The sequence below is a fragment of the Hylobates moloch genome, unplaced genomic scaffold, assembly GCF_009828535.3.
Source record: "Hylobates moloch isolate HMO894 unplaced genomic scaffold, HMol_V3 SCAFFOLD_8, whole genome shotgun sequence".
NCBI classification, from domain to species: Eukaryota; Metazoa; Chordata; class Mammalia; order Primates; family Hylobatidae; genus Hylobates; species Hylobates moloch.
The window spans coordinates 43,601,640-43,613,654 of record NW_026652283.1 but is presented as its reverse complement, the minus strand read 5'-3'; the positions used below and the strand labels follow the sequence as shown (position 1 = coordinate 43,613,654).

At 48.1% G+C, this 12,015-nt stretch overlaps 2 protein-coding genes across 5 annotated transcripts in view; one reads left to right on the top strand and one right to left on the bottom strand.

Moving 5' to 3' along the window:
- Nucleotides 1–12,015, top strand: part of HIVEP3 (HIVEP zinc finger 3) — a 523,062-nt gene that overhangs the window by 192,168 nt on the left and 318,879 nt on the right. The gene's annotated exons all lie outside the window — the stretch shown is intronic.
- Nucleotides 9,755–10,980, bottom strand: LOC116473031 (putative UPF0607 protein ENSP00000383144). Its single transcript, XM_058443211.1, is given in 2 exon segments — nucleotides 9,755–10,647; nucleotides 10,650–10,980. Coding segments are annotated over 2 exon segments (1,026 nt in total). The 5' UTR covers nucleotides 10,783–10,980.

The window sequence follows — 12,015 nt, the reverse complement described above, 5'->3', positions numbered from 1 at the left end:
TCTTTAATGTACTTACATTTCCTTGGAGCTTACATGCTAAGAATTAGTCCTTCTGGTCCCCAAATCATGTAAACCAGATGGCCTCACCACTGTGCTCAGAACCCTGCAATGGCTTTGTGGAATTTGTAATAAAATCTAGAGTCCTTGCCATGACCACTGTGGCCCAAACCCCTGCCTGCTGCTCCAGCTTCATTCTCAGCTCATCATTCCTGGTCACTGCTCTCCTGTTCCCAAGCACATTCCCACCTCAGGGCCTTTGCACTTGCTGTTCTCTCTGCTTGGAAGGCCTTTTCATGCCATGCATCTCAAATAGTGTTCCCAACACTTTATTCTCTCATCTTTATTATTTTTTTCAGAGCATTTGTTACTAACTGATACTGTATTTTGTCTTTGTTTGTCTGTCTCTTCCACTAGAAAATAAACTCTATGAAGTCAGGGATTTATATCTGTTTTGTCCATCACTGAATCCCCAAATAGTGCCTGGCACTGAGTAGCTGCTCAATAAATACTGGATGAAATTATGAACCTCACAACTGGAATTCTAATCAATGCTTTGTGGAGGAACCACCACATCGCTGTCTTACTCAATAAGAACTGGGGAACTGTTACAGCTATAGTGTTCTGCCTGAGTCAGACCCTTTATATGATGATTATCCAGTCATAGCCAACACTTACTGAACACTTGGTGTGCTGGAGAATGTACTAGATGTTGAGAAAACTGAACTTCGACCCCTGTATTTTATAGGGTAAGGGGCAGCCAGACAGAGCTCACAGAACAGCAGCAGTGCCAAGGTCCTCTTGGGGAGGGCATGGACACATTCCCCCTTCCCCTGAGAGAGTGGTTTATTCACAGTGGGGGAATGGGGGTGTCATTGAAGATGTCTGTGGTCTCTGCAAAGAAATGGAGCTGATGAGACACCCAGATGGCCATCACCCCTCCTGTCCCCAAAGACTTCATACTTCTCTGACCCATTTGTGAGGAGGATTAAATGAGGGTGTGTTATGCTAGACCCAGCCCCAGGCCCAGAGGGAGCCAGGCTTACTGATCTCATGAGGCCATTTCCAGCCTCTTGACCTTTCTTATTCTGTGACCATGCTGGGGATTCCTGGTCACACCTCTTACAGGCAGGAAAGCAGCCCCCAGGGAGCAGGTGTGCTAGGGTCACACCAGGTGGTCAAGTCTGGGTCAAAATACTACCCCCTCGCCATTTCACAAGCTGGAGGCTCCCACGCTGAGCAGGCTCGGCAGCTTCTTTGAAGGATTTTCCTTTGTGTTTATCAGATCTTGGATTTTCCACCGTGGTCAGCTTGTGGTTAGTTATTATCCAGATGAGCTGGGTGCCACCCACAGAATGACTTGGGGAAAGGAGGAGCCACTGTGTGTGGACCTTATCACTGTGGGCTCAGTCGCGCTCCTTTTGTCCACCATAATGTTTGATGACAGCAGAGTTCAGGAGAGGCTCTGGAGCCATGTTCAGCTCCTCCTTGAGCCCTCAGATTCTGCTGCTTTTATAATGGTAATTACAAACCTGGAGGGGCAGAGGAGAGGGCATAGACTTTGGAGTCAGTTGTCCCTAGGTTCAGGCCTTATCTCCACCATTCATGCCTTTGTGCTTCGGACTAAATTCCTTAGCCTCTCTGATCATTGTTTCCTTGCCTCTAGGATAGGAACAGTATCATCCTCTTACTTTAGTTTTTTCCTTCTCTAAGCCATTGAGCCTTAAATTGAGTTGGTCAGTGGACTCAAGACCTCAAAAACCAGCCCCCTCGTGTGGCTTTGCATTGTGTGGGAAGCTGGACTCCATGACCCCTAAGTTTCCTGCCAATGATGGAGCTATAAATTAATGTCAAGAACAAAATACTTTGGTCAGCAGGGCCATCCAGAGACCCTGGTGGACCCCACTTTGAGAGCCACTGTTCCAGGCATTTGCTCCTTTGAACTTGTTGAACCTATATATTCTGGATTGGCTTTGGAGGCCCTGATAATAGGAAGACCTTGACTTTGCTTCTCATTGCAGAATACTTGAAGGGTTTATTTTAGCTGAATTATTTCCGCGCCTTCTCCCACCCCTAAAATGAAGAGGTTCTACTTGCATTTGTAGGATCTGTCCCTAGACCGGAGCCCTCATTTGTTCTAAGAAGGAGTTGGACTCCCAGTGCCCATGTGACAGGTGCAGAAGCAAAATCTGGATCCATTCCTAGACCTCAGCCAGACCCCTATGTGGGAGGAATAATGGGAGTGGAGGGTAAAATCAGCATTGGTTTTGGAACCAGACAGATCTCATTTAAAATCTGGGCTTCAGCATTTACTGCTTTAGTAGTTTGAGGGTGTATTAGGCAGTCTCAGTTTCCTCATCTGTAAAATGTGAATCAGAGATTGTTGTGAAGATTAAATTACATAACATTTAAAGTACTTGGCACTTTGAACACTTACTAAATATCTACTATGTGCCAGGCGCCACTGTTTTGTGCTGGCTCAAAGACTCACATCCTAGAGGGAAAGAGACGAGTGGATAAGCAAATTTCTGTCCCCTTGCTTTTGAGTTTTCTGGTTTATAATGTGCTTTCACACACACCCAGTAATTTTTGTTTTTTTGAGACTGGGTCTCACTCTGTCATCCAGGCTGGAGTGCAGTGGCATGATCTTGGCTCATTGCAGCCTCTAGGTTCTAGGCTCAAGTGATCCTCCCACCTCAGCCTCCCAAGTAGCTGGGACTATAGGGGCACCCCACCATGCCTGGCTAATTTTTAAAAAAATTTTTGTAGAGACAGGGTCTTGCCACATTGCCCAGGCTGGTCTTGAACTCCTGGGCTCATGTGCTCCTCCCATCTTGGCCTCCCAAAGGGCCAGGATCACAGGCGTGAGCCTGTGAGGAGAGGTCACTTAGCCATGGTCTCATTGCCAGCATTTGCCAGGGCTGGGCCAGAGGCTAGTTTCTGACTTTTAGCAGGAGTTCCTTCTTCTGTACTTTTAGAATTCAAAGCCTGAGCCATAGGCTAGAAGCATCAACATCACCTAGAAATAGTTAGAAGTGCAGATCTCGAGCCTGACCCCAAACATTCTGATTCAGAATCTGAATTTTAAGAAAATTCAGACAGCTCTAGTGTAGTGGATAAATGGCAACGCTCTAGACCTGCACTGTCCAGATTCCAACCCTGGCTCCATCACTTATTAGTTCGATGACTTTGGGTAGATTAGGTAAATCTCAGTGCTTCTGTGTCCTTAGCTCCAAGATGGAGTTAAGAGTCCCACCTCAAACTGACTGTTGTTTGGTTAAATGAGACAGATGTTAAGAGCCAGCGTTCCTTGAATGCTTGCTCCAGGCCAGGTGAGGTGTTCAGTGCCTCCCGTGAGCACAGACTCATGCCTGGTGCACAGGCAGCCTCAACCAGTGTTCACTTTTTCATTACCTCATAGGACTTGAGAAAGAGACTTAGTTCTCATGATATTTATGCAAATAGGAGAATGGTTATTTCACAGTGCTCTAAAGCTTTGATGAACCCCATGTTGAACATATCCTTAACTGCAGCGTCTCACATGAAAGTTTTTCTAGCATTGGTATAATAATGAAATTGGCATCTGAAAGCCGATACTCATTGGATATTGGGAAATGCTCTGGGAAGCTCCATTTCAGCTTAAAAAACTGTATGATTCCCATAGAATGTAATTTATAGACAGAACAATTACAAGCTGAATAACCATGTAAAAATTATAGGATGCTGGAGCTGTCACAATTTCTAGTGATCATCACATTCTACCATCTCATTCTGCAGATGAGAAAACTGAGGCTCAGAGAAGTCAAGTGGCTTGCCTAAGGTCGCCCAGATGGTTAATCGCAGAAACAGAGCTAGAAATGAGGGTTTCCCACTCTCAGCCCAGTTCTTCCCACTATGAATGTGTGTGCAAATTCTCATTCATTCATTCAGCAAATATTTCTTAGGAGCTTGCATGGTGCTGGGTGCTGTTTAGAAGCTGGAGATAGTGGTGAGCAGTATAGCAAGGTATTTGTCCTCTGCAGTTCACATCCTCACGTGAGAAAGAGAAAAAACAATAAGAAAAGAAAGAACAAGATGACTTCAGATGTGGATGACTGCATAGGAGGAGACAAAATGGGGAAATATGCTAGCAATGATTTGGGAATAGTTGGACAACACTGCCAGAGAAGTCATCTCTGAGATAGTACATTTGAGACAAGCCATGAATAAAGTGAGTCATGAAGGCGTAGGGATAAGAAGCTTCCAGCAAGAGCCAACATACTCCCACCTCCCAGCTCTTACTCCTGGTACCCACTGTCACAGGTTGGCTTCCTCAGAAACAGACTCAGAGTTGATGGATCTATGTGTAGGAAGTTCATTGGGGAGGGAGGGGCAGAGGGTGGCGGAGAGGGAAAAGTTGAACTGTGATGCAATTCCAACAAGGGCCTGAGTCCATGCTACAGAGTTCTGGGGCTGAAATGGCTCTTTAGAGTGGTCCCACATTGGGGCAAAGGACCCAGGTCTTTGTCCCTGTGCAAGTGATCAGTGAGTGGATAAAGACTGCTTTTGGGAAAGGTGTATGGCCTTGGTAACACAGCTCCCTTCAGAATTCCTGGGAGAGACTCAAGTGTGAGCTGTCAGCTGACAACATTCCCAGCAGCCAGAAGAACGAGTGGCTCCGTCCTGGAGGGGACCTGGGCAGTACCACAGCATCCACCATAGCCTGTCATCAGGCTTGCAGGACTCTTCCACTGAAGGACATAAGAACACCTTTCTCCTGTATTATTGTTGCCTTGTTTGAATATTCATTTATTGGTCACATACTTGTTGACATTTACTAACTTCCAACTTATGGGATGGGCACTGAAGGGGCAGAAATGAATTAGGCAAATTTCCCATCTTGGAGCTTGCAGGACTTTGTGGAGACACAAGTAGACAGAGAGATAGTTAGACATGTATTTCCATGTAGCTCTTCCAGCCGATGAATTGTATGAAAATACTTCTTCTGTGATGGATATGGTGGTCACTTCAGCTTCAGATCTACGGGGTCAATGAGAGCTTGACATAAAGTGCATCACACCTGAATATGTTCACCTTCATTCAATGCACAGAGATCATGGAAGCTGATAAACCCATTTGATTAGCTTTTTCTGGGAAAAGGAAGGAGAGAAATTGGAAAGATTGCCTTGTACATGCAAATGATAATAAAAGTAACTAATACTTATTGAATGCTTATACTGTTCTGAAAATTACATACAGATCTTTCCACTTTACAGATGAGGAAATTATAAGAGAAAGTTAAGAATTCTTGAGTTTTTTTTTTTAAATTGGGAACATGAAGGCAACATTTTTTTAAAAAAGGCTAATAAGTCTAAAATTATACGGACTCTTCAAATTTACTTTTGACCTTTGTTCAATGTATGTGAATATATTTCATAGTTTTTATCAGTTTGTATGTGCTAGGTTTGTATGTGCTTGCTTCTGTCATTTACATCTGCTGTTTTGTTATGTTTACTATTATTTATTTATTTATAATTGTATTTATTATATGTTGGGGTTACATTCCCCCCCACTTAATTCTGCATTTCTGAGAAGCAATAGAACAATGACTTCTATGCACAGAGGTTTCTGTTTGTCTGTCTAATGGCCGCTGGTCTGGATTTATATCTGGGCCATTTTCAGGGCCTGGGATAAGCAACAGAGGTAGGGTGGAGACAGAGAGGGAAGGTCAAGATGAATTATCTGGATTTTCTAACTCAAATAAATTGATATACATGAAAGTAATTGGAAAGTGATAAAACACTACATCAGTGTGATATTTTTGGTGTGTCATCATCATCTGGATTTCTGTAAATGTGTGTCAGGTCTGATTGCGGTGTCTTTAGATAAAAGCAAAGACTTTTTTAGTAAGCATGCTATATAGAAGTGGGTATTGTTTCCATCGAATAATCCCCGTGTGACGCTTCCACTCCATTCATGATATAGCACCGGGTCACTGATGTGAGTGCCTGGCCTGGCCAGGCAGGCCAAGCCAGTGGGTCATAGGGGTTGGGTGGGAGAGGGGTGGCTCCTGGAGAGCCTGGACCATTAAGGGAGGCCACCCCTGAGCCAGCTCAGGTGAACTCTGCCTTGCAGGAGGGTTGGACAATGTTGGCCAGAATTACAGATTTTTACTGTAAATTCTGATTTTTAGCTGACTCACTTGGGCTTTTATAAAATATTGTGTATGCCAAATGAAACATGCCTGTGAACTAGACTTTAAAGGGCTGCACTATGTGCAAACTCTGGCACAATGAAAGGGATTCTGGATGGGGAATTAGGAGATTGGCCGGGGTGCAGGGGGCTGGACAAATGATATTCGAGGAGCCTGAGTTGGTACTTCTCACCCTAAGGTCTCGGGCAAGGCACATGTTCACTATCAGCCTCCATTTCTTCATCTGTACAATGAAGCTCTTACACATTTTCATAATGTGCAGGGAAGTACCTAATGCCATCTGAGTGCAGCACCAAATACATGAATTTCTGGTCCCAGTGATTCAGTCAGCCAAAGTGGAGACCCACTGGCTTAAAGTATCTCTTAGAAATGCCTTCAGAACCTGTTGTTTAAGAAATCCCCAGGGAAGGCCATTCATCTTTTAAAGGAGGGGGTCATATTTTGGAAACAGTCAAAAGGCAAAGTTTATCAACTCAAGTAGCTAATGCCATTTGGACGGTTTCCAAAAAAGTGAGTTAGGAGTTCTAAATAAGGAGAGTAAATCCCTGGTGTGGTTAGAACTTGGCTCTGAGGAAGACAGTTTCTTCCAAAGATCATTGTGAACATCTGTGAATTGCAGACATGACAATGCAGCCGTGAGGGGCAGCGGGGAGTCCTGCCGTCCAGCAGGGACACTGGGTGGCCACCCACGGCTGTGACCTTGCAAGGACCCTCTAAACTCTTAACTACACCAGCTCCTTTACTAGGGTTCAGAGTGACTGCTTGCACACTGGGGTTGCAGGGGGAGCCGGGCATCATCCCAGGAGCTCCTGCTGCCAGAAGCATGTTCTTCACTGGTTGGGAAATTATAAATAAAATAATGGTCACTTTTCAAAGGTGTTCTTTGATGTCAGTGTGTGAAGAAGCCAGAGAGCTGTCCTAGGAGTGACAAGGACTCTGACTTCTCTGCCACTCCTCTCCCTCTTCCCTCCCTTCCCTGCCTTCTGTCCCTCTGGGGTCCTCCTCTATTGACTCTCCCTACCTGACCCCATGCCCCGCAAGCCCTGCCCATATCCTTTTCCCAAGAAGCCTCTGGAAAAGGGAGGTCCTGATGAAATTGCCCAGTGAATTTGGATCAAGGATTTGTAAGTGCAGCCTTGAAAAAAAAATCTTCTTCATGTTCTTCACTGTAATGTGGTTCTACTGGAATAATTTAATTACTGGAGCATTTAATATATTTATTAATGATCTACATCTGTGGTCCCCAGTCAGCCTATAGACTTTGATCCCTTCTCAAATAAAGGGCAGTATTCACCCAAAGATGGAAACAGCTGCTTTGGTTAGGATGGGGGAGGGGAAAGTGGGACTGACTCAACCCATTCCTCACTGTCCCCAGCCCACCCCCTCCCCAGCAGTGCCTCAGGCATCTTCCCTGGAACCTCTATGATACCTTGAAACAATGTAAAATCCAACTAATCTAGAACAAGGCATAAGAGGGTCATTCACTTGCAGGTGATGGTAAATTGGTAAAGTTGGCAAACAGCAGCAGGGAAGAGGTGTCACCAAGCCAGCCAAGAGGATGAGGAATGGAAACTGATTCACAAAAACTGTCAGGCTGTTTTTAGGTTTTAGGTGATGCCAGAAGGATATTAATAAGGTACTGTTGGTGACTATGGAAAAGGTGACTTTAATGGAAATTGGTGGTGGAACAAGAAAGTGCCTCTCCATTGGGCCAAGTTCATGTCTCTTACCTGTTTCAGGAAGAATACCCCGATTTTGGCCGTCAGCAGCCCCCTGGTCCCCTGGGCTTTGGGGCAGCCTGGTGACAATCTTTCTGGGTGTTTCTCCTGTTCAGCTACCATAGAGGCAGCAAAGAGCTCTAGGTAGAGAAGAGAGCTGGGACTTTAGAGTCAAACAGATGAATGTGGGCTCCATGGGACCTGGGGAAGAAGCCATGCCTCTTGGAGCTTCAGTTTCTTCATCTGTAAAACAGCAGTAATAAGTCCTCCTTTGAAAAATGAATGAGTTAAGGTGGCCAGCTGGGTACCAAGTGCATGGCAGGGCTCAGTTGCTATTAGTCCAGTCCACATTGCCCCAGCAGGTTTTGAAGTCAGTAACATTTCTCCCTGATTTTATTAAAGCAATACAGGTTCATTATAGAATGAATGAACTGTAAGACAACTCACAACCACGTCTCCAGCATACAAAACCTTCAGAACATCCAAGCCACAGTACCCAGGGGCTTCTTCAAAACCTCCTCCTTCCTTCAAATGCCAAAAGCCTGGCCACTGGGCCTCGGAATGCCCACAGCCTGGGATTCCTCCTAAGCCGTGCCCGGTCTGTGAGGGCCCCCACTGGAGGTCAGACTGTCCAGCTCACATCGGGAGGCCGAGGGAGGAGAATCACTTGAACCTGGGAGGCAGAGGTTGCAGTGAGCTGAGATTGCGCCATTGCACTCCAGCCTGGGCAATAAGAGCAAAAACTCCATCTCAAAAACAAACAAACAAACAAACAAACAAAACACCCAGGGCATCTCACACCCATGCAAGCACACTTGAAGCCCTGAGTAAGTACTCTACTAATGCAAAATCAAGCATGCTGTTTAGGATGCCCCATTTCCTGGAGTCCCTAAATTCCTCACTCAGCCTCTCCCAGTGACAGGCAGTTCTCAGCCCCTTACCTGTGTGACAGTGACCTATATACAAGAGAAATAAGTCTTTTACAAAATATTGGTTAATGAGCAATAGACATGCTAATGGCTCACAGGTTCTGGAAACGAAGCAGGGTGGCCCCACTTATGAGAGAGGAGACCTCAAATCAGTCCTATATCAGAGCAAGGGAGTAACAGTGACAATTCCAGCAGGCCAGCCATGTCCAGTTGCACAGGTCATGCACTGCACAGTTGTGGGCAGCATCTTCACATCATGGCTCACTACTCTGTTGGGGCTACAGGGATGTGGAGTTGCTCATGGGGCCAAGGGGTCCCGGGAGGTCAGGTCAAAAATAGTGAGACTCCTGTGCAGGAGCAGGGCAGAGGCGCTCCTCACTTCCCAGATGGTGGGATTGACAGGCAGAGGTGTTCCTCACTTCCCAGATGGTGGGGCGGCCAGGCAGAGTTGCCTCTCATTTACCAGACAGTTGGGCTCCGGGCAGAGGTGCTCCTCACTTCCCAGACGGTGGGCCTGCCTGACAGAGGCCCTCCTGACCTCCCAGATGCGTGGCTGCTGGGCTGGGGCCTCCTTACTTCCCAGACGGTGCAGTGGCCGGGCAGAGGTGCTCTTCACTTCCGAGATTGTGAGGCGGCCGGGCAGAGGCGCTCCTCACTTCCCAGGCAGTGCCTAGCCAGGCAGAGGCGCTCCTCACTTCCCAGGCGGTGGGGTGGGAGGTGAGGGGGAGTGCTGGCAGAGGTGCTCCTCACCTCCCAGATAGGGTGGTGGTCAGGCAGAGGCACTCCTCTCTTCCTAGACTGTGAGGCAGCTGGGCAGAGGCGCTCCTCACTTCCCAGATGGTGCAGGCAGAGATGCTCCTCAGGTCTCGATCTCTTGACTTCCTGATCCGCCCGCCTGGGCTTCCCAAAGTGCGGGATTACAGGCGTGAGCCACCACGCCTGCCCTGCCGTGTCTTCTTTCTCCTCCTAAGCAGCCGTTTTTGTCTCCTGGATTTTGTGATGTTCTGCTTAACCACCCTCATGTTCTTACGCATGTTGCCCTGCTGGAGGCGTCCTTCTCTTTGGGAAGCCTGACCCACCAACAGTGCCTCAGGAGATAGACAGGGAAGTTGAGCCGGTGGGGGCCCCTCCTCTCTATCCCACCTCAGTTGCAGGGGAGGGGTCGGTTGCAGCTGCAGCGGTGGCCCTGACAGTTTTCTTTTGCGGGACCTGTGGCCGACAGCTCTGGGTAGAGAAGACCTACTTGATCCAAGAGCTGCGGGATCCCTGGGCTGCATGTCCTCCCCCACCATCAGCAAGCCTGGAGAGCTGGGCAGGTGGTCTTTTCCCAGCACCTTCAAGGCTGCCTTCTCTGGCCACAGGGAGCAGCTCGGAACTGGGGCAGGGAGCACTTTTGGAACTGGGTCAGGCTTCCCAAAGGGAAGGATGCCTCCAGCAGGGCTATGTGAACTGGCGACTCCATGGCCCTTGGCGTAGAAACTCACTGCATGCACCTGGGCCTTGTCAGTCTGGTTCTTTCCTGTCAAGCTCTTCAGGCGGACGTTTCCCTCCAAGGGCCTGGGATTGTACCAGGAGGAAGTGAGGTTTCCCTGAGTCTCCAGGGGCCTAGAGGTGGAGGCTGCTTCCCCGTTGCTACAGGGGCCCCTTTTATTGTCTTCCTGCCTCTGGGTCTCTACCTGGTCTTTCGCCTGCGTTGCTTCTTTGGACTCATCTGTCCTCACCTCCATCTTCGGGAGCCTGGCTGGGATCACCTGCTCATCTAATGAAGGAAGTCGGAGGTTAAACTTGCCTCTGAGATGACGGATCTTCAGGGGCTGAGGTGTCCAAACATCATGGAGTTGCAAGCAGACAGCACGGGTTTCTTCCTTGAGGGGGGGCTCCAGACCACAGGAGGCAGGACCTTCAGTGGGGTGCCCATGTTCCGAGGGAGAAGACACAGCCTCATAGGAGTGCCGTCCCACCTGGCTGTTAAAGAAGGCCCAACATGTTGCGGAGGGTTGAAGAGGAATCGGAAACAGCCCAAGTTTCCTGGGGCAGGCACAGGTGCAGGAGCCACGGGGTGAGCCTGGCCAGCTGGGAGGGCCTCACGGACAAGACGAGCAGGTTGCCGATGGCATGGCGGGGACCCGTGGTGGAACCAGGAACAAAATAGCTTAGAAGAGCACGTTGGCAATGGCGTGGCCCGGACCTGCAGCAGAAGCAGGAACAACTTAGACCAGAACGTTGCCACTGGCGTTGCCGGGACCTGCGGCTGAAGCAGTAACAACATACGCTTAGACGAGAACGTTGCCGATGATGTGGCCGGGACCTGCAGCGGAACCAGGAACAAAATATGCTTAGTGAGTTGCCCATTTTGAGTGAGTTGTGCACAGACGAAACTAAAGGTCAGAAGTGGAGAGGATTAGCTTGGGTTCAGGCAGGCTGAGTCTGAGAAAGGAGTCAGCAAAGGGTGGTGGGATTATCATTGGTTCTTATAGGTTTGGGATAGGCCGTGGAGTTAGCAGCAATTTTTGCGGGTAGGGGGATGGAAGTTACAAAGTACATTCTCAAGGCGGGAGGATGTTACAAAGTACATTCACAAGGGCGGGGAGGGCGTATTGTCACAAGGGCCTCCTCTCTCATAAGTGGGGCCACCCTGCTTTGTTTCCAGAACCTGTGAGCCATTAGCATGTCTATTGCTCATTAACCAATATTTTGTAAAAGACTTATTTCTCTTGTATATAGGTCACTGTCACACAGGTAAGGGGCTGAGAACTGCCTGTCACTGGGAGAGGCTGAGTGAGGAATTTAGGGACTCCAGGAAATGGGGCATCCTAAACAGCATGCTTGATTTTGCATTAGTAGCAGTACTTACTCAGGGCTTCAAGTGTGCTTGCATGGGTGTGAGATGCCCTGGGTGTTTTGTTTGTTTGTTTGTTTGTTTTTGAGATGGAGTTTTTGCTCTTATTGCCTAGGCTGGAGTGCAATGGCGCAATCTCAGCTCACTGCAACCTCTGCCTCCCAGGTTCAAGTGATTCTCCTCCCTCGGCCTCCCGATGTCACCCACTTCTCTGTGGCCGGGTGCGCACTGGGCACCTGGGAGTTTATGACATCACCATGGGGCTGGTGACAGAGCCAGGGTGTGGAGGAATGAGCAGGAGCCCAGCGAGGGTGCCTATAAGAGGAGTCAAAGGGCAAA